Source organism: Mirounga angustirostris, unplaced genomic scaffold (genome assembly GCF_029215605.1).
Source record: "Mirounga angustirostris isolate CCGP_5_RB_7025 unplaced genomic scaffold, mMirAng1.0.hap1 SCAF_14, whole genome shotgun sequence".
Classification (NCBI taxonomy): Eukaryota; Metazoa; Chordata; class Mammalia; order Carnivora; family Phocidae; genus Mirounga; species Mirounga angustirostris.
In genome coordinates, this window is record NW_026991722.1 from 74,306,884 (window position 1) to 74,333,097 (window position 26,214).

The window sequence follows — 26,214 nt, forward strand, 5'->3', positions numbered from 1 at the left end:
TCAAGAGTCCCTAAAACAGGGCTGTGCTTGGAAACCAGAGGCAGGGGGTGGGACAGGAAACTGTCAGTCTTTAAGCCCCATGGTGTGGATTTGTCTTAGAAAAAGAATTTGCCTTTGTGGCCCAAGGTGGGGAACCCCCCTCCCATCCAGACCAGGGGAACCCCAATGGTCTCCTATGTTTAGTAAGCCGCGTCTCACTTTGATATTGGGGGGTTGGGTAATAGGGGTGTTTACCCTGCTGCCGCTGAGGCCCTGCCCTGCCAGGGCCTGGTGGTTTCCAATGTGTAGAAACCCACACGTGTCCCCCCTCCCTGTGCAGAGTAAATCCTCTCATTGTAAAGATGCAAGGTGGGGAGGAACTATACCAAGGACCGGATGTGTTGCATGTTTATTATGTGAAGATAACGTCTCAACAAACATCACTACATATTTTTAACTCCAGTTAGCTTGATAAGGGACAGGATGGTCCAGTTGATCATTCATTAAACTGCCGTCTCTCTTATGTTTATCTTTTTTTTTTTTTTTTCCTCCTTAATGGCTCTAGTGAAGGCAGCTTTCTCAGGAAAGGTAACGCCGCACGCTCCATTCCCTCTCAGCCAGTGAATCTATTTGGAAATTGCAAATAATTTTCCCTTCCTCTCCTCTTTTCCTCTGCCATTGGATTTTTTTTTTTCCCATTGACTTTTTTTTTTTTCCAGGAGAAAAACAAATTTTAAGATACTTCCACCCACCCTCATATTTTAGTTTTTCAAGTTCCTTGAGACCTGGGAGTAATAGATGCACCAAAACACCTTTGGTTCTGATCTCCTGAGGTCACTCAGCTGTAAGAGGAAGGGCTAAGGCCAATGCTACTCTTATGGGCCTTTGGGAACTCAAAGCTACCCCTTGAGATCCGCTGACAGACTGATTACCCCCCAGGCTGGGAGCGCTGCATGCTTTCTGACTGCCTTGCCTTTCGGTGAACAACTCAATTTGGTGAGGCTCCGAATTTGTCAACAAATAATGTTGAGCAATCGTGTGTTTAATGTTCCCAGGCATGTGGCTGAAACCTTTTGAAGGCGAAGGGTGGAAGGCGACAACCCGTTTGTAAGTCAATTCTTTGCAAATTTTGTTTCCTGCCGTGCTCTCTTGGAAAAAAAAAAATAAAAATAAAATGAAAAAATTTGAATTCCTTCATCAGCATTTGTTTTCACCCAGCTGGTTTCCCTTGGGTTCAGCAACAATGAGGGGAGACTTCTCTTCCTCTCCTGACATACAGCCAAAATATATATTTTTTTCCTGATCTAGAAAGATTCTGAGGCGCCATGGTGCCCTTGAGTGCAGAGCGGCTTGCACGGTTTCCCAAAATTTGAAAGGTCAAAAGCAACTTCAGAGTCTTACCAATTGAATCTGAAGTCAGGAGATGTGAGTGAGGGTCCGAGAAGAGGCGGGCCTGCCTGTCCTCAGCCTGCTCTGTAGGCATCAGCAATTGGTTTCAAAGTCGCTTGGTCCTTGCTCTGGAGCGGGGGTAGGGCTGAGGCTCCCGGACCCCTCTTTACAGGAGGTCAGGGTCTGTCTCAGTCTGAAGTGCCCCTCTCCTTTTTAAACTCCGAAGGGCACTGATCCAGTGACAGTGAAAAAGTATTACTACTATCCCAGCATTAAAACCAGGGTTCTCAGGAGAGTAGCTGGAGCCAAGGAAACCGCTAGATGTTCCCAACTCCATGCATCCCCCTGGAGGAGCTCAAAAGCATGCGGCGGCCAGGATCTCATTCCAACACATAACATCCACCAGAGGTGGGGAGGTCAAGTGGACCCAATAAGCAGATGGGAGAAGTGAGACCCCCCACGTGGGAAAAGGGCCTCACGGTTGAACACTGAGTCAGCGGGGCCTGGGGTGGCCAGGGGACTGAGCTGGGACTCTCAGAGAGGGCAGAGTGGGGAGCCTTTTCCAGGTGGGCACTGTGAGAGAGGCAGGAAAGTGGTATTTTAGGGCAAATGGAGGACCGAGGTCTGCTTGTCTTTGCCTTCATCCCACACGTAGAGTGTTGCCTGTAGAGTGTCGCAGAGAAAGGTGGGACAGTGTCCTTGCTTAACATTCAACTCCCTGGGTTTCTGGAAGATAGGAGAGGTGAAGAGGGGTCTCTGGCACCCGCAGAGGTCCCTGGAAGCAGACACCCCCTTGGCGAGAGGGCAAGAGAGCAGGTCCGGGGTGAGTGTGGACCTGCAAGATCTACGCATAGCCTTGGAAAAGAGGGCTCAGTCCCTGGGGGAGACAGGGACCACCCACTCACCGCCCTCATTCCTCACTTACCCGCTCAGGATGAAGTTTCCGGAAGGTTCATCTGTGCAAGGCCGTCAGTGGAATTGCTTCCTTGCCATCTTTCTCTGCCATCTCGTCCATATAGACCCCGCGCTCCCACCCATGAGAATCCTCCTGAAGCCCAGGCCTTTTCACAGTTCTGCTACACAAAGCTATCTGCACCTACACTTCCTCCCCTCTAAGAAACGGCCCAAAGGGGAGCCCCATCTGGATTCCTGCTCTGGACCTGGGCGTGTGTCTCCTGGTGTTAGAGCCGCCCCAGGTCACCCTGGGGACTTGTGTCCGAGAGAATCCTCTGGGAATGCACGCTGGGCAGTGCCAGGTGGTTGTGGGGAGGAGCAGGAGGTGCAGGAGGTGCAAGAGGTGGGACTCTCTGAGGCCCCACCCCTGGAGGTAGGCGAGGCCACACCCCCTCCCTCCTCATTGGTCCACCCGGTGTTGTCTCCCTCCCAGAGTGCAGGAGATGCTTGATAGCCCGTCTGCGAGTGGGGAAGGTTTGGGGGTCGTTTTCTGTCTTTCAAGGGGCAGGGAGGGATAGCAGAGTGTGTGCAAGAATTTTTTGAGAACGAGGAGGAGCCCGTGTTTGTTGTAGCTGGAATCAGGCTCACATCCGCAGGTACCCGCACCCTCCGTCAGCAGGTCAGGGGACAACTCTGTTTCTCTGCATCTAACAGAAGCACAAAGCGGACCCCATCGGCCTTCTCCTGGCAGCCTGCCGCTCAGGGAGCTTTGAAATGATGCTCTCACATAGGCCTCTTTCTCCCTTCTTCCTCCTCATATGTGCATGCTACTGGTATCTTGCCCCTTCCAGCGCCTCTCTCCTGCCTTCCAGCCCGCCTCCCCCATTTTTCCCTCACACCATTTGTGCTCTTGTTAAGATGGTGAAAATAACTCCCACCCGCAGAAACTCCCTCCCCCCAGTTTTCTCCCTTGGTTCTCCTTTGCCCTCCAGAAACTGACTTCCACCCCTGGGTCTTTGCTTTCAGGTGCAGCCCAAATTTCGTTACCCCTTCTACTATGAGATGTGCTGGTATGTCTTGGAAAGATACGTGTACTGTGTGACCCAGAGGTCCTACCTCACTCAGGAATACCAGAGAGAATCAATGCTTATTGGTGAGTGAAATGTGGGCCCAGCCACCTCCACTGCTCAGCTGGGCAGGAAGAATGTTTTCAGTGTGGCCCTAGGGAGTCCCTGGGTTTCTGGAGTCCTTTTAAACCAAAGTGTCGGGCAGACTCCTAGAGACCCCTTAGGAGGGGAAGCCATCCTTGTCAACTTCCCATCTGGAATACAGAGTCCAAGAAAATGAAATTGTGACCCCAACAGAGTCACCTTGGTGGCCTCCAGGTCTCGCTGAGGAACGAGTCCCAGGGGTGGTTGCTGAAACAGGATCCCTACGGAGGGAAGAATCCTGGTGGTTTTAGTCCTCCGGGGCCACCAGCTGATCCCCCATCCTTAGCCCTCCCCTGCACCTTGGGGTTGGGTTTTTGTCTATATCTGAGCAGGCCCACGAGGTGCAGCCGGTCTCCAAGTTCTGAGGCCAGCTTTGAGCCAGCGGGAGGGGTGACCAGGGCTGAAGACACAAGCTTGGCAGAGCAGTGGGTGGTTCTGACAGATGCAGGAGAGAGCGTTTAGAGCCACAGCTGCGGAGTCCTGCCTTCCTGCCTTTACTTAAAGGGACATCGCCCCCAAATGACTCATTCCTGCCTTTACTTAAAGGGACATCACCCCCCAAATGGCTCAATCCTTGAATCTTGACTCCTAGACGCCCGCCTGAGGTTGCCTCTAGCTGTGACAGTGAGCCCTGAGGAGCAATCTGGAAGAACACGGCTCTTCCCCCCTGCCTCTGAGCTCTTACTGCTGAGGGGTTTCCTGGAGGCAGAGTGTGCTGAGACTCATTCACTGCTTCTTTCTCATCACGGGTTAGAAAAACGTGATCGGTCTGTCTCCTTTAGGGTCTGCACGGTTTCTCCTGCAATCCCCAGGATTTTTAGATTCTTTATTTTTTTTTCACTGTAAAAAGCCTCCTTCCCTCCTTCCCTTGACTCTCATCCTTAGTGACTTTTAGGGGTTTCAGACTGGGCAGATGATGGAGAACAAATGTTTCTGCAGAAGTCTTTATTGGGAAGTGCTTATTTACCTCCCAGAAATTCAGTTTTGCCTGGGGAGTCTCTTGTGAGTCTCCTACGTGTCAGATGATGCAATATTCGGGTGTTGAGAAGTCCTGAAATCCCACAACCTGCTCTCCGGAAGCTCCCAGCCTGGTAGGAAATGGGAAATTAGTCTGAAATAATGGGGTAACCCCTGTGGTTGTAGGAGCTTATAAGTTCCTGTGGGGACCAGAGTCTTGATTTTGTGGCAGTCTTCAGGACCAGGAAACGGAGAGTCACTTCTCTCATTCGGATATTTAGGGCTGTAGAAGAACGTTCCCAATTCCGTTTGCAGGCACAAGAAGAAAGCTTGAGACAGCATTTGGGTCACTGAAATTTCTTGCTTCTGTTTCCCCCCTGCCTCACTGCTCCTCCCGCCAAAGTAAAGAGGAGACATCAGGGATGCCTCATGTACCAAATGCTGGTTGTCTGCCAGGACCCATGCTCAGTGATGCCTTGGGGGATCCTCACCGCAAGTGTTCAGAGGAAGCATTTTTTTGCCTTATATTTTTAAAAACACATTAATGGGATATCGTCCCCATATCATACAATTTAATATGTATAACTCAGTGGTTTCTCGCATATTCCCAGAGCTGTGCAACCATCACCAGTCGATTTGGGGTTGTTTTCTTTACCCCAGAAAGAAACCTGTACCCTGTGTTATCTCCTTATCTCCCTCCCACCCAGCCTAGGCACCCCACTAATCTACTTTCTGTCTCTATAGATTTCCCCCTGTTCTGGACATTTCATATGAATGGAATAGTTATATAACATATGCGTTTTGGGCCTTATTTTTATATGTTGAGAAATAAAATGCCAGGTGTATTCAGAGGGGTGAAGCAACCTGTCTGGGTACACACAGCTGGGAAGAAACAGAGCTGGGATTTGATCCTATGTCTGACTGACCCCAGCCTTTCTAGAGGTGGAGGGAGGCATAGACCATTAGAATTGTCAAAAGAAGCTGGATGTCCAGAGTAAAGGGGAGGTGTAGTGAGTGGAGTTCCAGGGACATCTAGCAGGGAGTTTGAGGCCTTCATCTCAGTCTTTCTTGTGACCCTCTTGCTCCCTGTAGATGCCCCTAGAAAGCCCAGCGTAGACGGCTTCTCATCTGATTCCTGGCTGGAGATGGAGGAGGAGTCCTGTGACCAGCAGCCTCAAGAGGAGAAGGAAGAGGAAGAGGAGGAGGAGGAGGAGGGTGCAGATAAGGTGCCCAAGCCACCCGCCGATGGCCCTCCGTCGCCCACCAGCACCCCGTCAGAGGACCAGGAGGCCCCCGGGAAGAAGCCCAAAGCACCTGCCATGCGGTTCCTCCAAAGGACTTTGTCTAACGAGTCGGAGGAAAGTGTGAAGTCCACGACAGTGCCCACAGACTACCCCAAGACGCCCACTGGCTCCCCTGCCACGGGGGTCTCCGCCAAGTGGACCCACCTCACTGAGTTTGAGCTGAAGGGCCTGAAAGCGCTGGTGGAGAAACTGGAATCCCTCCCAGAGAACAAGAAGTGTGTCCCTGAGGGCATCGAGGACCCCCAGGCACTCCTGGAGGGCGTGAAGGTGGGCAGGGCATCGCATCTGGGCCTGGGCAGCTGAGAAGGGCCGGACAGGTTCCCAGGGGCAGCTCAGCTCAGGGCAGCTCAGTGCAAACTGTCCCAGGGATGTGTCTATGCATAGAGAGGGGCTTCTGGTCCAAGCAAGCCTGCCTAAGACTTCTGAGCCGAGGCCACCATTGACAGCTAAAGGGGAAGCTGTGTGGTTGACAAGGAGTTCTTTCTCTGTGCTTGTTGAAAATCCGAGGCTTTGCTGGCAGTCGGCATTATGGGTGTGCCCATAGTGCTGTTGTTAGATCTGGGGACAGACCCCTCCATCCTGGTCAGGAAGACTTGCTCTTCTGGGCTGGCTTCCCCTGGAGCATGCACCTGCTTCATAGGACCAGGTTGTACCTCTGGGTGGTCCTCTAGGTGGCCAGCTAAGGTGGGCCACATATCCACCTGGGGTTCAGAGGTCTCTAAGTAGAGCCTAATTATTGAGCAAATGTTCATTGAGCACCATCTGGGATGGCCATTGGGGGAACAGAAAGTAGGAAGGCATAGTTACTGCCCTCAGGCAGCTCACCGGTTAGCGGGGTGAAGGATTCTCCTCAGCCATACCAGGTGCCAGGGCTCTGGGACAGTTATGCAGTGGGCATTTGGTTTGGGCTTTAGAGGCTGCGTAGGAGTTCTCTGGATGGGGAAGGCTGTTATAGGCAGAGTGGCCTTCCCCTCTAGTAATCATCATCATAACACTTGTTGAAAATTCACTACCAGTCAAGTACCAGCACTAGGCGAAGTACCCGAGTTATCTGCACTTAACAGATGTGAAAGTAGATTCAGAGAGGGTAAAGGATATGCCTGAAGTGACAGAGCAGGTAGATGCGGGGAGCTGGGATGAGGACCTGGGGCCCCTGTCAGGCAGCCTGACAGGTGCCACAAACGGAGCTGGCGTACAAAATCATCAGTCCAGAGATATTTCACTTCATATAGAAGGTGTGCCCCTCCAGGTGCTGGGAAATGCAAATCTTGTAACTGGGGAAGATTGCCAGGTAAAAGAACTCTGTGATGACCATCCCTGTAAAGCGAAGCATTCCTTGCTTTGGGTCCTTTTCACTGACTCTTGACTTTTTTGGAGGTTGCTGACCTCTCTTGAGGGTTTTATGAAACGTGCTTATACCCACCAAATTTAGCATGCTCTGTCAAGAGGTCTTGACTCCCGAGCCTGTTGCTGGACTCCAGGTTAAGAGTCCCTAATCTCGTGGCATGGAGTTTTGTATGTTAGGTTTCCTAAAGCAAACCTTAGAATTCTCTCATGAGGCTCCTTTTTTCTTCTGAGGTCCTTTAAAGTAAAAACAAGGAATTTTAATCAATAATAAAACCATTAATAGTACTGGGGCCCCAGAATGTTGTAAATGAGTTAAAAACACATTCATCTTAGGAGGAAAGGTTGTTCTGTGCTGTGGAAAGCTCTTTTTTCCTTTAAAATATCTTTGTGTCTCTGATCTGTTTGTGTGTAGTGTTCTTGGTTCCTCGTTGGTCAGATTTCTTTTTTTTCTTTTTTGGTCAGATCTCTTTCTGGGGATAGGACTCGGCCCCTCCTGTCTCTCACCTGTACCCACCTGATGGGCCTCTGAGATTGGATTCAGGCTGGGCCTGTTGATGGTGTGGAGGAGGGCTGGGGTCAAGGAGCCCAGCCTCCTCCCTCCTGTCTTCACCATGGGTTTCAACAGCAGTTTGTGATAATGCATCTCAATTGCTATGTGCTCTTACAGGTGTTTACTATATATAAACTCATTTAAACCTCCCAACAACCCTTGGTAGTACTTTTATTATCCTCATTTTGTAGATGAGAAGATTGAGGTACAGATAGGTTAAGTGATTTGCCCAAGGCCACTCCTGCTGCCCAGTGGGGGTGTCCTTGTGCTCACCCCCTAACTCCGTACTGCCTTGTTTGGCTGTTGTAGAGACATTTTCTCCCTTTTCAGAGGCCATCCTACATTTAGGGAGAAGGTAGTAAGGGGGTTGCTTTGGTTTTCTTTATAGAACAGGCAATGGATCTGGCCCTGGAACATAGATTATAAATTGGCAGTCCCTGGCCAAATCCAGCCTCTAGGCATTATGTTTGGCCTGCACAGTATTAAACATATTTTTGTAATTACTTGCCAACATTAAAATATCAGAAGAGTCATAAAAGAAAATATCCTAGCTATCCTGGCCCGTGTTCCTGACTGGCTACAAGCAGCAGGAAATGAGTAGTGGCTGACCTTATACACCCCAGGCCCCACCACTCCCTACTGCCTCCCTGAGTGTGTATTTATTAGACTCACACATCTCTTTTTCATACCAGCTAGCCACTTAAGCTCACTTATTGATCTTACCTTTTTTTTTTTTCTAAGACACCAGAATAGATGATTTATTGATACTCAGCCACAAAAGAAAACAGAATTAGTCCCGAAAGTCACAGGTCCAGGGCAAAGGGCCAGAAGGGGCTATTTTTTGGTATGAGCAAGGTGGGTCTTTCAGCGGTGGTCGTTGGGATCAGATGGCGGTTGGATGTTCTAGATCCATTGAATCAAGTTCTAGAAAGTAGGCATGCAGTCCAATAGTTTGTACCACATCCCTGGCCTCTGGCTTTCTTTGTTTCTGCTCCTCTGGCTTCTGTGGGTGCACAAGCTGGTGCTTTACTTGGACCTCTCTGTCTCATTTTTTTCGCGGCAGCCTGCGCATTCCCTTCTTCCTCCACTTAGCTGTCATGGTGCGGAGGTTTCCAGAAGATGGAGCTAAGGCCACGAGAGCTCCAATTTGCCTATTTTTGGAGATATTTATGTTCTTGAGCCTTGTCCGGGGAGGTCTTTTGTGGCTTAAAGAGCTTGTAAATTGGGTAGACAGGTCTCCTTAGAGCCCCAGGAGAACTGGAGTGTCTGCTCGTGTCTCTAAAGGCTGTGTGGCCAGGAGTCTGTATGGGGGAAGTGGCCAAACGTCTCTTCTGGAACAGGAGGGTTCTTGGCTCTCCAGCCTGGCCATCAGCCCCTCATAGTCCCTGAAGACCCAGAAAAGAGTTTGAACCCAAGACTGACCTTCAGAAGGAGAGTGTTTTCACAGAGGATGAGCAGCTTCTTCCTGGCTGCACCTCGGTGCCTTGGCTCTCTCTCCTCAGATACTGGGGTTTTGTTTGCACTGTCTGAGAAATAAAACACAGCTCAGGAATGTGGGTCCAGAGCGGAGATCTTAGCCAGTGCCTCGTGCTATCACTACCATTGTGTGATTCCTATTTCTGGCCAGTGGTGGGTCCCCCTTGGTGACTGACCAGTTATGATCTTTGGTCTGCTGTTTATGAGGTAGCTCATGGTAACCAAAGCCCCTGCTACTGGAGATGGTCACCAAAACAGTCTCCAGATGACTAGATTTGGCTTTTATCAAAACCCATTTTTTCTCTCATTTGTAGTGTATTTTTTTAAATGTGGTAAAATGCACATAACACCATTTTGCCTTAAAATTTTTTTTTTACTTACTAGATCACCACTTTAGAATCTTTAAGAGTCTTCAAGAATTTACCATTTTAGGGGCGCCTGGGTGGCTCAGTCGTTAAGCGTCTGCCTTCGGCTCAGGTCATGATCCCAGGGTCCTGGGATCGAGCCCCACATCGGGCTCCCTGCTCGGCGGGAAGCCTGCTTCTCCCTCTCCCACTCCCCCTGCTTGTGTTCCTGCTCTCACTGTCTCTCTCTGTCAAATAAATAAAATCTAAAAAAAAAATAAATAAAAATAAAATCTTAAAAAAAAGAAAAGAAAGAATGCCATTTCCTTTCCCTGTCTTTGTGAAACTCTTGGGATTTGGGACTGAGATACCTTAAGTGACTTCCTTCTTTCAAGACACTTCTTGTGCTGGCGGTGCAGGATACTGGCCTGTACCTATGGAAAGAATAAGAAAGCAGGACATGAGACCCTTGAATTCAGTTTCTGGTTTCCATTCTTTGCTGCTTGCTGTGTGGTCAAGTCACTGTACTTTTCTGTTTACCTGCAGGTGAAACAGGGGTATTGGACTAGCTGTGCTTTATCTTTCTGGGGACCAGATTCTATAGTCCCTTGGCCGTTCTGAAGTGCTTAACCCATCGAAACCTGAGTGTCTTCCTGGTAAAATGGGGATAATAACAGGGATCTGCGTCATTGGATTATTTTGAGGGACAGTGAGGTAATGAACACCTAGCACTCCTAGTAAACCCTTGGAGAAAAATTAGATATTCTTAGGTAGACAGTCAAAGGAGAGCCAGGCTGGCTTTGCCCGGCTTCCCACCCTTCCCAAGCTCTGTCCCCACCTCTCAGCTCCCCCCAGCCCTCCTCCAGGTTAATGATCACCATCTGTGTAAGTTTCTTAGGGCTGCCATAACAAAGAGCCACAGACTGGCTTAAAACAACAGAAACTTATTTTCTCACTGTTCTAGAGGCCAGAGGTCTGAAATCAAGGCCATGCTTGCTCTGAAGGCTCTAGGGGAGGAAGGATCCTTCCTTGTCTTTTCCAGCTTCTTGCAGTTGCCAGCAGTCTTTGGCATTCCTTGGCTTGTAGCTCCATCACTTCAATCTCTGCCTCCACGTTCACATGGTTGTTCGCCTTCTGTGTGTGTTATCTTCTCATAAGGACAGCCGTCACTGGAGTAGGGCCCACCCTAATGCACTATGACCGGGTCCTAACATGGTCACATCTGCAAAGACCTCATTTCCCAATAAGGTCACATTCTGAGGTTTCACCCATGAATTTTTAGGGGCACACTATTCCACCCAGTGCATCATCATCTTTTTTCCTTCTTGGATTGGCAACAGTAAGATGGGAGTAGCCCTGCATGCTGTTCCTTCTAGAAGAATCTGTGCCTTCTATTAGAACTCAAGGAGAGAGTTGTGGCTCCTGATGGGAGGAAAGGAGGCGGGTGGCTCCGGGGGGGCAGGCCTACTCCTCATATCGACGGTAGACGACTTGAAAATGCCTGGCAAGGTTGTGAAGGGTTTGGGTCTAAGTGGGTCGTGACCACTGAGGTTGTCGGTAGGAGAGTCTTTGTCGGATACCCTACAAGGTGATTCTGCAGTGGTCATTGTTAATTAAAATAATGCCAGGCTCTCTTTCCCACGAGGCCATGCCCTCCTGGTTGCCAGAGTGTCAGCTTGGGATGAGCATGCCGGCTCACAGCAGACAGCCACTTTTCTTATTGCACAGAACTGTGGGACTCTCTGGAATTAGGGGCTGGAAGAGGCAGCGAGGGGCGATTGTTTTCAGGTGTTTTATATGTATATTTGACATTAGAATTTTTTTTAAGAGTTTATTTATTTATTTATTTATTTGACACAGAGAGAGACAGCTAGAGAGGGAACACAAGCAGGGGGAGTGGGAGAGGGAGAAGCAGGCTTCCCACGGAGCAGGGAGCCTGACTCGGGGCTCGATCCCGGGATCCTGGGATCATGACCTGAGCTGAAGGCAGACGCTTAAACGACTGAGCCACCCGGGCGCCCCTATATTTGACACTAAAGAAAGAAATCAGTTGTATTGTTCTTTCATGAAAACCCAAATATAAGAGCAAAGAAAATAATCCTAAATGAAGAGTACATTATCCAAACAGGTATTATCTTTTAAGACCAAAGTTTCTGGAGTCAGGCTGACTCCCAGGAGCCATCCATTAAGCAGCCGAATGCTCTTGGGGAAAGTGATAAAATGGAGAAAGAACACGTGCCTCATCAAATTCAGTGAGGCAACATGCATAAAGCCTTACTTAGCATGGGGCCTTGAAGTGCTCGTAACCTAGAACTGATTTATTATTATTATTATTATTATCATTATTATTATTATTTCAGACACCAAGCAATGAACACAGGCCCATTTAAGGTCAAGTGTGAAAGTCGGTGAAACCCAACACCGTGGAAGGTGTCTGTACAGCTTTACTCTCTTGGGATCATCAGTCCCGACCCCAGAACACACCGGCTTGTTTAATAAGCACTGGCGCCTTGCTGGTTTTGCAAAATAGTCAGGTGTAGGGCCCAGGCCTCTGGCACTGATGACTCTAATTCACTCCTCCCCTCTCCCCTCCCCACCTGCTTCAGAGGAGCCAAGAAGCAGGAAGCTTGGCTTGCTCCCACCTGAAAGATGACCCAGGGCCCAGAGAATGGCATAATCAGATTCAGCTGGGCTTGGGGGCTGGCCTTCAGTAGTTGCTCAGGCTCTCTTGCTAGGGGCTGGGTGTCATACTGAGCCCTGTGTCTGGTATTTTGGTTGGGCAGTGAGGGGATAGAGAGTTGATAAGAAGGATGGATGAGACAGGCCTCTCACCTAACGAGCTCCCGGCGTGATAATAAAACAAGCCACGGGTGCTCCCAGTTCTCTGCCTCTACCACCTCAGGGATCGAAGGAGAACAGCAAAGGGCCAGATACCCGCGTTCCAGACATCTGGGCAAACCCTGGACCTGAAAAATGGGTACGTCGATCCGTGTCCCTTGGGACTTTTTTTGGCCTAAAATTAAGTTGTGGGCTCCTGAATCACCTTATTTTCCCTTCTCGTTATGTAGCTAAGTCAGCGTTTAGACCGCCCTTCCAACTAAATAAACTTTTCAATTTCCCTAAGCTTAGAACTTCTGAAGTGGTTGAGTTCTGCAAACAGAGGACAGGGGCAAGGTATTCCAGCAGGAAATATGACAGAAGCCAATTAAGAGATTGGCCAACAGTCGTTGAGCATTTACCACAGACCAAGTACCTTCCGTGTGTTATGATTCTCGCCACAAGCTGGCGTGGTGGGGGACTCTTATCATCCCATTTCCTAGATGGAGAAACTGAGACTTAGAGAGGCGTGGTGACTTGTAGCTAATAGGCTTCTAACCACGGTGCGCTTTGGCTTGTGTAGGCTGTTGGTTGCCACAGACCATGACAAATGACTACAAACTCTGTGGCCTGAAACAACAGAAACTTACTCTCTCCCAGTCCGGTGTGCCCTCTGGGAAGGCTCCAGCGGGGGTTCTTCCTTATCCTTCCAGCTTCTAGTGATTCCTGGTGTTTCTTGGCTTGTGGCTGCATCACTACACTCTCTGCCTCTGCCCTCTCAGGGCCTTCTTCCTGATGTCTCTGTTCAAATCCCCCTCTTCTTTCTCTTAGAAAGACACCAGTCATGGGGCATCTGAGTGGTGCAGTCAGTTAAGCATCTGACTCTTGGTTTCGGCTCAGGTCATGATCTCAGGGTTGTGAGACTGAGTCCCGCCTTGGGTTCCGAGCTGAGTTCGGAATCTGCTTGGGACTCTCTCCCTCTCCCTCCTCCTCGGTGTTCCCCCTCCTCCCCTCTAGCTCCGTGCAAGCGCGCGTGTGCTCTCTCTGTCCAATAAATAAATCAATCTTAAAAAAAAAAAAAAAAGACACCAGTCACTGGATTTGGGGTGCACCCTAAATCCAGGATAATTTCATCTGGATATCCTTAACGAATTACATCTGCAAAGAACCTTTTCCCAAGTAAGGTCACATTCATAGGTACCAGGGATTTGGATTTGAACATACCTACTTGAGAGATACAGTTCAATCCAGTGCAGATGGGTTTTTACAGGTGGGCACAAGATGGTTGGGCTGGGGCAGAGGCAGGGATCTTGGGAGGCCCAAGGGGCATTGATGCCCAGTTGCCTGTGGCAAGGGGAGGACCCCTCAGTCTGCTGGGTTCCCCAGAGCAGTGGTCTGGGCTGTTCTGACCCTTGTTACCCTCCTTTACCTTTGGTTTGGTTGATGGTTAGGGATTCTTGATGCCTGCCTCTGCTTTATTATCATCAATTAACACCCCACCCTACGGAGCAGTGAGGCCTGAATCCATTGTTGGCTGGTTAAGCCCACTAAGAGAGTTGGCCTAACAGAGGCCCAGCACATTCGTTGTCTGTGGTGATCTTGTCGGGTCAGAAGCAAGGCAGGTCCCAGCAGAAAGGGCCTGGTGGCCCCAATCTTTCCCTTTTAGAAAGCTTGCCCTGGGCTCTCCTACTCAGAAGGTTTATAGGGTGTAACCTATGATGGGCTGAGGGGCTGGTCCTGACACCCAGGCTTCCTAGTCTCTGCTTCCAAGAGCCCCAGGAAGGGTATAAATTCTGGCAGAGCCTAGGGATGCCAGTGACGTGGTGCTCTTCAGCACAGTTTATTTCTCAGAGACAATCCCCAATTAGAATAATCTCTTCCTGTAACCTGTCACAAACAAATGAAAATACTTCCCTGAGGGTCAGAACCCCGAGCACCTCCTGGTGGCCACCGAGGGCCGTGGAGGGGAACTGTTTCCCGCCGGGAGTGTGGGAGACGTGCACTCCAGGGTCCTTGGGGAGGTCTCTCTTGATTTTCATTTTTATTTAGTTATTTTTAAATGACTTTTTTTTTTTTAAGATTTTATTTATTTATTCATGAGAGAGAGAGAGAGAGGCAGAGGGAGAAGCAGGCTCCCAAGGAGCACGGAGCCCGATGCGGGACTCGATCCCAGGACCCTGGGGTCATGACCTGAGCCAAAGGCAGACGCTTAACCATCTGAGCCACCCAGGCGCCCTAAATGACTTTTTTTTTAAGTAGGCTCCACGCCCAGCTTGGAGCGAGGCTTGAACTCATGACCCTGAGATCATGACCTGAACTGAGATCAAGAGTTGGACTCTTATCCGACGGAGCCACCCAGGCGCCCCCTCTATTAATTTTTAATTATTATTTATCATTACTAATGTGTTTATTATTGATAATACTACACCTTCAGTAATAGCTTTTTGTAACCAGACATTCCTCCACAGCACCTCACCTTGCTTGTGAGTTACGGACTCCAGCTTTGATATTGAAATGACAGGAAATTTTGAGACAGTTCAGAAACTCCAGGAAAACCAAGGCGAGTGGACATTATTTTCAATCTTACGCAGAGTAGTGTTTATATACTGGCGGCCCGTGGCCCAGACTGACCTCTGTACTGGTTGGCTCACCAGTCGTTTTTTCGGTTTTGTTTTTTTTAATTTTTCAATCAGTTGCCAGCATTTAAGCAATTTCAAATAAAACTCTGGATCTTTGATTTCTTCTGAAAAAATCAGAGATCAGGTGGGGCTTTTATTTCCACAAGAGGTTAGTGGTTTGGTACTGAGTAACATTTGCCCTCTCTAAACCGGCCCGTGGCGTCCAGTGTGCCTTAGGCCACACCAGGGCTAAGGGCTCTCTAGGGCTCTACTCTGTCAATATCTTGCATTTTATCTGCTCGGTTCCTAGCAGCATTTGAGTTTGTCACCCCAACCTGGAGTTTGAGATTGGGTAAGAGGGCAGGAAGTCCCATGGAAGTGATGGGCTCCCCTGCTCCCATCATATGGTAAGATAGATCTATCTATATTCATATAAGATATCTAGATACAGATATATGTGAATTGAAAGGTTTTGCCTAAACACAGAGCATCTTCCTCGAAAAAAAATATATATATTTTATATATAAAATATACATATTTATATATATTTTATATATAAAAATATATATAAAATATATATATGTATTTTTAATGCTGTTTTTGGGGGTAGGGAAACATTATTTAAAAAAAACAACAACAGAAAACCCTGCTGTACTGTAGAAGAGGGTGTGAAATTCATATGGATTGTTAAGAACCATGAAACATCAACAAAATTTTGTGCTTGTGCAGGCCCACATTGGGCACATGTGTGTCTTCCTTCCGTGACTGGGGCAAAGTTTGAAAAATGCTTTGTAGAGAAGTTAGTGGCTGAATGAGTTCTCTGTCTTGCAAGGAAGAGGTGAGCATGACTCATTTCTGTATTTGTTAATCAGATGGTGAATGTGAGCCCAGATTGTCTCCTAGGTGTTATATTTTTTTAATAATGGGGTGTAGGTCAGCTCCAGAGGTTGCTGGAATGGTTTCCTGAGGCTTTATCACCCAGTGTTACTCCCTGGGCTTGTAGTTAGAGGGACCTGGTCAGTGTCAGGTTCGGTCATCTCCCTGCTGTGTGACCTTGGGCAAGTCACTTAGCCCCTCTGAACTTTAGTTTCTGCTTCTGGGGAGAAAGGAGGAGAATCAGCCCTATTCCTCAGAGAGGATTAGTCTAGAGCAAGCATTCAACAAATGCTCCTAAGAATGGTAGTAAAATCACATCTCACTTCATGGAAAGTCAAGGGTAGATATACTGTTCTAAGCTGTGGCTTCCTCAAGGTCATACAGTCTGCAAGTTGTAGAACTTGAACCCAGGTCTTCTGACTCTAGAACCAGTGTTGTCACAGGCATAACAGTAATAGCTTAACTAGTGAGGTCTCCTGTGTGTACCTTCTAGAACCTCTGATTCCAGTCCTTAGGGAGGGACTGCTTTGCCCCACTCTCTCCTCCCTTTTTAAAAAATTGTGGAGGGGAGGGGGGTGGGAGGATGGGTTAGCCTGGTGGTGGGTATTGAGGAGGGCACATTCTGCATGGAGCACTGGGTGTTATGCACAAACAATGAATCATGGAACACTTCATCTAAAACTAATGATGTAATGTATGGGGATTAACATAAGAATTAAAAAAAAAAAAAAATTGTGGTGGGGCAGGGCACCTGGCCAGCTCAGTCGGAAGAGCACACGACTCTTGATCTCAGGTTCATGAGTTCGAGCCCCATGTTGGGTGTAGAGACTACTTAAATAAAAATAAAACACTAAAAAAAAAAAATTAAAAATTGTGGTAGATCATACATCACATAAAATTTATCATTTTAACCTTTTTTTTTAAGTATCCCGTTCAGTGGCCTTAGGTGTGTTCACACGGTGTGCGGCCATCAGCACCGTGCATTAAACAGCTCCCTGCTTCTCCCTCCCTGGCAGCCAGCACTCTGTTTTATGCTTGTATGAATCTGACTACTTTAGGCATCTCATGTTTCATCCATATTACAGCAGTGTCACGATTTCCTTCCTTTTCCGGGCTGAATAATATTCTCTTGTGTGGCTAGACCACATATTATTTATCCATCCACCCACTGATGGACACTTGGGTTGTTTCCAAGTATCCTTTGGCTGCTGTGAGTCATGCTGCTAGGAATGTGGCCCCCTGTCTTCTTGAAGGATAGGTTGAATATTACCGTGGTTAGAGCACAGGTTGTGGAGTGGAAGGGTCTCTACCCCTTCCTGGCTGAGTGGTCTTGGACAGTTCCCTTACCCCCTAAGCTCTGGTATTCTCATCTGGAAATGATGGTGGTCCTTCTCACAGTGTGGTCAAGAGTGTTGGATGAGAGAGTGGATATGGCGTATTTATTACGATGCCCAGCCCAGAGCAAACACTCAATACATCCTACTCTTGTACATTCATTCAACAAAATATGTGGTGCCTGTCTCCTGATGGTTCCATTTCACCTCTCACCTATCCAGTCCTATCCACCCTGGGTGGTGGACCAAGTGGGAATGACCCACTAATGGGTGTAATGTCTGGGGTCCATTTAATTCAAAACCAAAACTGATAAAAAAAAAAATTGGTCTACTTTTTATCATCATTGGGAACTGGCAGTTCTAAACAATGTCAGTGATGAAACACTCCTCCCCCAGGCACGGATCATTGCCACTGCCCCCAACCTTCGATAGCCTCTTTCATGCCCCATGTGAAGTCCACACCGGAGCTGAATCATGCTTGTATTCTTGGTCCCCTTCTGTTATATTTCTTGTTAAATATGCTGCATATGTGTTAGAAAAATTGGCAGCCTAATAATCCCGTTTTCCTTTATGGTAGCTGTTACTGCTGTCTGATTGGCATTTTAGGGGACGCCTGGGTGGCTCAGTCGGTTGAGCATCTGACTCTTGATCTCAGCTCAGTTCTTGATCTTGGGATTGTGAGTTCAAGCCCCACATTGAGCTTCACGCTGGGCGTGGAGCCTACTTAAGAAAAATTGCTTTTTATGATAGGACTTTATGTTTCAGAATGGTGTTAGATTGACAGAAAAATTCAGCAGATACTACAGTTTCCACGTACACACGCCCCCCTTTCCCCTAGGATTAACATGGTATATTAGTGGAGTACATTGGTTACAATTAAACCAACATTGATACGTTATTACTAACTAAAGTCTAGAGTTTATTCACATTTCCTTAGTTTTTTCCAAGTGTCTTAGATGTATTTCAGGATCCCACCCAGGATAGCACTATTTATGTATTTGTCATGTCTCCTTGGGCTCCTCTTGGCTGTGACAGTTTCTCAGACTTTTTTTTTTTTTTTTTTTTGGTTTTGTTGACCTTGACAGATTTGAGGAGTACTAGTCAGGGATTTTGTAGAAAGTCCCTCTTTGGGGATTTGTGGCTTTATTTATTTTTTTAAAGTTATTTACTGGAGGCTTACTGTAGGTTAGTCATTGTGCGAGGGATATAGCAGTGAACCAAGATATTTATAAACAGCAGTTATAAATCAGTGACATTGATGCTGGACTTGGACAGAGCTGTATGGGCTGAGAATTGAAGCCAGACAGCCCCGAGTTTGACCCTTGATCACTGTCCTGTTTGCCACCTCCCATGGGCAGAATAGAGTTCCACAGGTGGATTTGGCGTAATAGGCACATCTTGAAAAATCTGGCAATCACAGGATGATGAGAAAACTGAGACAATAGAACAAATTAGAAGTGAGTTGGATTCATTTCTGGTGAATAGATTAGGGAAAGGGAGTTAAAATAATCTTTACCTATATTTCTGTTTTGAGCTCTTTTGCTCTTCCTGTTAAGTTCTACTGTGTAGCTTTCTCTGTTTTTAAATGTCCCTGCAGGAATGTTTTTGTACAATCCAAAAATTAACGGTCAGGGTCAGAATAGGCCAGTGACAGATCTGTCCCTAAATGCTTTTTCATGGCATGCTGTGGATGCAACCAAAAAACCCACGTGTGAAGTGGTCATGGGGTGGGAAGTCTGGTGCTGAAGAGTGGGGTTCGGGGGCTCTGCCCTCCTGGTCTGGGGCAGTACCCAAGTCCTCTTGAGTCTTTCTGAGCCTTGATTGCCTCACCTCTAATTCAGGGATAATTCAGTGGAGTAGCATCTTACACCTGGTTGAGGTTCTAAAATGAGCCTCCACATAAGGCCAAAATCTGGTAGAGTCAGAATTACCCTTGAAAAGCCTTCAGACCACCCACAGAGATGTGAACACAGTGCGCCATGCGGGAGACCCTTGCCCAGCCCGGGAGTACGTCTATCACAGCCCACTTTTCTGCTAGCATTTGGTCAGATGATTCCATCCTTGGTCAAACCAGATTAAGAATCTACTTGTGTTTATGGCCCATGTTGTAATAAACAATGACATGTCTTTACACACCAAGATTAGAATACACATAGCTTGCTGGCTGATGGAAGAAAAGAGGTCTCACAGGTGTCAAGACCTCGTGGTTGATTTGTTTTTGTTTCTCTGCATACGTAGTTGAGTTTATGTACGTTAGAGCATCTTAGTACACTGGCCAGCCCACTCCCGGGGTACTTGGTAAGGACTGAATGAGATTGTGTGCATGAGAGTCCATAGCACTCTAGACCAATGTTTGGATTCATAAATATGATCAGTGAGCGATACATTCATGGAAGTCATAGGGAGGTGTGTGATTTGCTTTTTAAAAATATTTTTGGAAAGGGGAATATTGCATGTCTTGTGGCCTCTAAGGAACCCTGGTGACTTGGTTTCTACTGAGTGTGTGGGTGGTGGTCGACTTAGTAGAGGGCTGACTTTTATTGGGTTAGATCCAGTCTTAGCCCCCTTCAGGGGCCTCCCCTCTACTCTGGGCTAATATGGCTCCTTTGTTTGGCCACAGAATGTCCTGAAGGAGCATGCGGATGATGACCCCAGTCTGGCCATCACTGGGGTCCCTGTAGTCACTTGGCCAAAGAAGACTCCAAAGGTAAGACGTGGATCGCCCGCAGCTGGGAGACCATTCCCACTGCCTTTCACATCTCCTGTAAGATGAATGTTGGCAGCTTTTCAGTGGGGACTCCTGGCAGAGGGCACCCCAGTTAAGAGGAATGATTTTGGTGATTTGTCTATTGCAAATTTTTGGGTTTTTTTGAAAGGGATCATTTTCCCTAGCTGTGGAAACTGCAGGCAGTGCCCCCTGGTGGTCACTCAGAAAACTGTGGGGGGAGTGATGCCTCACCTTTCCCTATCCTTAGGTGACTTCATTCCCTTCTTCCTTCTCTCCTTTCTTTTCTTCTTTCCTTCTCTTTTTCCTCCAGATGCTTCAAGGGCTGTTTTCTCTCTCTTTTTTCTCTTTTTTTTAAAGATTTTATTCATTTATTAGAGAGCATGTGATAGAGAGCATGAGCAGGGGAGAGGGGCAGAGGGAGAGGGAGAAGCAGACTCCCCGCCAAGCAGGGAGCCCGATGTGGGGCTCGATCCCAGGACCCTGGGACCACGACCTGAGCTGAAGGCAGACACCCAACGACTGAGCCACCCAGGCATCCTGGTTTTCTCTCTTTTGAAAGTAACTTTTCGGGGCGCCTGGGTGGCTCAGTCGTTAAGCGTCTGCCTTCGGCTCAGGTCATGATCCCAGGGTCCTGGGATCGAGCCCCGCGTCGGGCTCCCTGCTCCGTGGGAAGCCTGCTTCTCCCTCTCCCACTCCCCCTGCTTGTGTTCCCTCTCTCACTGTGTCTCTCTCTGTCAAATAAATAAAATCTTTAAAAAAAAAAAAGTAACTTTTCTCTCTCTCTTTTTTTTAACTGATTGATGCTCACCTTGGAAAAGTCTAATCAAATAGGAAATAGGAAAGGACAAAGACCCTAGGGAGAATGATAGTAACGTCCGCTGAGGACTTACCAGGAGCATGTTGCTTTGCCTCGTTGTCCACATCCCTTATCTTCTTTAGACTCCAACAACCCTGTGGGGCAGATACTCGGGACTCTCATTTTACAGATGAGGAAACTGAGGCTTACAAAGGTCAAAACACTTGTGAGGGCACTTGGCAGAGCCGAGGGTGGGATGATCAGTCTGTGTGGCAGCAGAGACCAAACTGTTAACCAGTGTCCACCTCAAAGTCCAGAGAAAACCAGTGATGTTTTGGTGAGTCTTCTTCCAAAGTCCATGCTAGGGTGGGACATGTATGTGTCAACCTGTCTGTCCACACTCAGCCTCACCACTTTCTTGAGCAAGTTCTAGAAACTCTATGAACCTTGCTTTCCTCGTCTGTATAAAGGGGCTATACCAGCACCTACTTCGATTGGATGTTGGGACTACTAGATGAGATAATGCATTGTTGAATTTGTTTCTGGTTAACTAAAAAGAAAAAAAAAATAGAGCAATGCATGCAAAGTTCTTAGGACAAGGACTGACCAGTAGTTAGTGCTCTTTAAACATTAGTTGTGACTTAAGCAGCCTCTTCATTGATGGGTATTTTTTTCTGTTTTTTTTTTTTTGTTGTTGTTGTTGTTGTTATAAGAGACATTTATTTATTTTTATTTTTTTAAAGATTTTGTTTATTTATTTGACAGAGAAAGACACAGTGAGAGAGGGAACACAAGCAGGGGGAGTGGGAGAAGGAGAAGCAGGCTTCCCGCTGAGCAGGGAGCCTGATGTGGGGCTCGATCCCAGGACCACGGGATCATGACCTGAGCTGAAGGCAGATGCTTAATGGCTGAGCCACGCAGGCGCCCCTATAAGAGACATTTAGAGGAACATTCTAGCTCTGTGCTGTCCAGAATGGTAGCTGCTAGCTCTATGGCTATTGAGCACTTGAAATACGGCGAGCCCAAATTGAGCTGTGCTAGAAGTATAAAATACACAACAGATTTCAAAGACAGTGCAAAGAGGAACACTGTAAAATTACTCATTAATTTATTTTTTATATTGATTGCATGTTGAAATTAGGGTTGCCAGATTTAAAAAGGATGTCCATTTAAATGTGAATTTTCAGGTAAACAACAAGTAGAACTTTAAGTATAGCCCACATATCACATGGGATATACTTACGCTGGAAAAGATAATTCATTGTTCATCTAAATTTAACTGAGTGTCCTGTATTTTTATTTGCCACATCTGACAACTCTAGTGGAAATGATAATATTTTGGATCTACTGGTTAGACAGATGGATTATTAGTATTAACTTCACCTTTTTCTTTTTGCCTCTTTAAATGTGGCTACAAAAAAAATGTAAAAAGTACATGCGTGGCCGACTTTATATTTCTGTTGGGCAGTGATGTTCTTTGTTTGATTGAATCCACCTTTGTTTGATTATCTTCTTAGGGTATATTCCTAAATGTGGAACTGCTAGGGAAGAGGGTCCCTGTTACTTGTGGGTAAATTCTAATTCTCTTTGAAGCTTAGGAGGAATTTAGGTGATGGGAGAAATGAAGAAGGATTCGCTTTCATAGCTCCTGCCTTTAGTTTCCCGATCCGTGGAAGCGGGTAGCGTTTTAACGTTCACTTTCCCCTCCATGGGCAGTAAATGTAACTGCCATTTCTGAGACCACAAACTACTCGCAGAGGTAGTACCTCGCAGCAGCCCAGCCAGGCCCCACGGCTGCTCTGAACCCAAAGAGGAAACCGTGGCTTTGCCTCATTGCCCGCCTCCCTCCCAGCTGAGGAATTGCTCTGGGGGAGGGATTAGGGTTTGCAGAACATGGGCTTTTCAGAAAACAAACTTGCCACTACCCAGTGTAATCCCAGAATTGATGGAGGGGTCCAAACGAGCTTCTCTGGGGGAAATCACTTCAGGACTACGAATATGTCCTGTCCTCTGTGCCCGGGACCCTCCAGTTTACTCCTGAGAGGCTTATGGGCATTAAAAAAACAAAAAACATCATGCCTCTGCCCCTTTCCTCCAAAGGGCTGGAAATGGGAAGCAGGCTCCTTCCTGGGGGGAGTAGCCCTTACCTCAGATTTTTGTGGAGGATTGGTGTATGAGGGCTGGTCTATACACAAGGTCATGTGGCTGATATCATCAAATCTGGAAGGTGGGGGAGAGACTGGAGCCCTTAGGCTGGTGAAGGGTGAAGAGGAACATTTGCTATTTGACAGTACTTTGGGGGTACCAGTGTGGGTTTTTTAAACACTTTATAATAAAACAAATATAATGTGCTTACCGTACAGTTCTCCCGCTTAAAGTGTACAACTCACACACAAAAAAATGTACAACTCACTTGTTAGTTAGTATATTCAACATATTCAAAGAGTTATGCAACTATCCCACAATCTAATTTTAGAACATTTTCATACCCTCTGAAAGAAATCCCATCAGCTGTCAATCCCCCCCACCCCCAATCCCTAAATCTTCCCTTCCCCCAGCCCCTGGCAACCACTAATCTCTCTCTCTCTCTATGGATTTGCTTGCTCTGGACATTTCATGTAAATGGAATTATCCAATACTTGAGCTTTTGTGACTGGCTTCTTTCACTTGGTATAGTATTTTTAAGCTTCATCCACATTGTCGCAGCTGTCAGGACTTCATTCCTTTTCATGGCTGCATAATATTCCACTGTGTGTCTATACGGCACTTTGTTTAGCCATTCGCCAGTTGAGGGGCATTTGGGCTGTTTCCTACCTCTTGGCTGTCGTGAATAAAGATGTTGTGAACATGCGTGCACACGTTTTTACATGGACACATGTTTTCATGTCTCCTGGGCAGGCGCCGAGGAGTGGAATTGACTGGTCCCACGGTAACACTGTGTGTAACTTTTTGAGGAACCGTCAGACCGTTTTCCAGAGCGGCTGCAGCCTTTTTCGTTCCCGCCAGCAATGTGTGCGACTTTCAATTTACCCACAGCTTCGCCAACGCATATTATCCGTCTTTTTGATTAGAGCCATACTAGCCCCGTCTTTTTCCTTTTCATTTACTTTATGTTTTCTCGAACTCATTTGAAGTTTCTCGTAGGAGTTTGCAAGAGCTGCCGTAAGAAAGTACCACATACTGTGTGCGTGGCTCAAAGGACAGAAGTTCATTTTCTCACAGTTCTGGAGGCCGGAAGGCTGAGAACAAGATGTCCGTTGGCAGGATATATGTCTCCTGGGCTTGTCGATAGCCGTTTGTCTCTCTGTATCATCACATGGTCTGACCTCTTGTGTGTTTGTGCCCTAATCTCTTAGAAGACACCGGTCATACTGCATTAGGACCCACCCTAAGTTTAACTTCGTTACTTCTTTTTCTTTTTTTTTTTTTAGTTTTCTTTTATATTTATTTATTTTTATTCTTATGTTAATCCCCATACATTACATCATTAGTTCTAGATGAAGTGTTCCATGATTCATTGTTTGTGCATAACACCCTGTGCTCCATGCAGAATGTGCCCTCCTCAATACCCACCACCAGGCCAACCCATCCTCCCACCCCCCTCCCTTCTAGAACCCTCAGTTTGTTTTTCAGAGTCCATCGTCTCTCATGGTTCGTCTACCCCTCCGATTTCCCCCGCTTCATTCTTCCCCTCCCGCTACCTTCTTCTTCTTCTTCTTCTTTTTTTCTTAACATATATTGCATTATTTGTTTTAGAGTAACTTCGTTACTTCTTGAAAGACTATCTCCAGGTACTCACATTCTGAGGTCTTGGGGGTTAGGGCTTCCACATAAGAATTTGGTAGTGGTCCGGTGGGTCGGGGGGGTGGGGGGGGTCTCTGGGGAACACCATTCAACGCACAGCATTTATCCTACATTATTTCAGAGCCACGAAAAGATGTCAATAATATAATAATGAATACCCTGGCCACCCACGCAGCCCTGGAAATAAATTATCGCCAGATGTATGCCCCCATCTTTAGATGTCTTTTTTATATCATATTTGATCCTCACAGTGAGGCTGGGAGGTGTGGAGAGTGTTACCTCCGTGGGTGCAGCTGAGACTGGGGACTCAGAGAGGGACGCCTTGGGTCACACAGCTTGTGAATCAGGAGGTATTAGTCCCCAGATCTGAGGAACTCAGTGAAATGTGGCAGAGGGAAGGGGGAGGGAGGGTGCGCCACTCTATGTCTGCATTTCCTGGCTGGTGGGGTTAAAAAGTTAACAGGAAAAGGAGAAGTAAGTGAAGGACTGACTGCCTGGGCCGCCGGGGGTCTCTCTGTTCCCAGGTTTGCAGTCGGCTTGCTCCCAATTTGATGCAGGTTGGGTTGAAAGATCAAGGGTGCTCGTTGAGGCTGTCGAGGCTGTCAGGATGCGAGGTAGGGAGCGGTATTGGGTCTGGGTCAGGTTACTTAACAAGTAATTAATGTTAAATGATGATTAGCAAGAAATGCTTTGATCTCCCACCTTGCCTCCCAGAGAACAAAGTCCTTTTCTGGAACTGATTAGGTGCCGGGAGGTCATTTCTGATGCCGCGTCTCTCAAATCAAAGATGCTACTGAACCACCATCCGTCATCATTCACCCGACTGGCTGTTTCCACCAGCGGTGATGGATTTGTTTTGATCCGTCTACACTTCTTTTATGACCAGGTGGCAGGATTTGGGGGGCCTGTCTGTGACCTTAGAACCAAGCCAAGGGAACTGAGCTTATTTGAGGCCCGACCTCTGACCTCAGCCTTATTAGCAAGTTGACCTTCTGCTCACCAGCCAGACAATTCTACCCAGCTAGCTTGCTGGGTCATTCTCAGAGAGGGAAACTGAGGAAGGAGGGGAGACAGAGCCACAGGGGCCTCTGGAGAGGGCGCTTGTTGATGCATCCTGCTTCTTAATCAGTTATCTCGAGTGGCCAGACTGGGCTGCCACTTGAATTTCAATTATTGGCAAGTTTTCTGGAGTGTAGGAGCAGAGACTGGAGTAGGTATGAACAAGTACCCTGATAGGGGAAATGGGAGAGCCCTTTTCAGTTAAGGGATCGGCTTCCTTACGGGGATATTATGGGGCCACACAGGAACCACGGCAGGAAGTGAGAGAGAGAGAGAGACACACACACACACACCTGATGTCTGTGTTACCCTTGGTTCTACTTTGTTTCTTTTCCCCTTTCTCTGTAGTTGGTCACTTAGATGTGGGAGGCCTGAGAAGTATGGGGTCCCTCTGGAGTGACACGCAGACTTTACCTGAAGGAGGGGCACATAATTCAGTTTTAAAAAGGGGCCCTGTGTACTTCCTGTTCTTTCTCTGCCCTGCTCTCAATTCCTGTCACCCCTGGAGTAATTAAGTTGAGGAGGAGGAGGAAGAGGAGGAGGATGACGATAATGAAGGCCTTTTATTGTTGCCTCCTCAGGGTCAGGTAGTTTCCCAGAAAGGCATTGTGGTCTAGTGAGAGCCAGTCCTCAGGCTAGTGGCATCAGCTTTACTGGGGGAACTTGTTAAAAACAAAAAACAAACAAAAAAATACAGTTTCCTGGGCCTGGGCTGGGACACTGAGATTTAG

General features: G+C 47.4%; 1 protein-coding gene across 10 annotated transcripts in view; it reads left to right on the top strand.

The window, feature by feature from the left end:
- The window catches only part of KDM2B (lysine demethylase 2B), a 118,136-nt gene that overhangs the window by 52,256 nt on the left and 39,666 nt on the right, over window positions 1-26,214 (top strand). For all 10 annotated transcript variants that reach the window (XM_064578318.1, XM_064578322.1, XM_064578317.1 and 7 more), the window contains 3 exons: window positions 3,289-3,415; window positions 5,523-6,001; window positions 19,717-19,803. In XM_064578318.1, the coding sequence (XP_064434388.1) occupies window positions 3,289-3,415; window positions 5,523-6,001; window positions 19,717-19,803 (693 nt within the window). The remainder of the gene's footprint in view (window positions 1-3,288; window positions 3,416-5,522; window positions 6,002-19,716; window positions 19,804-26,214) is intronic.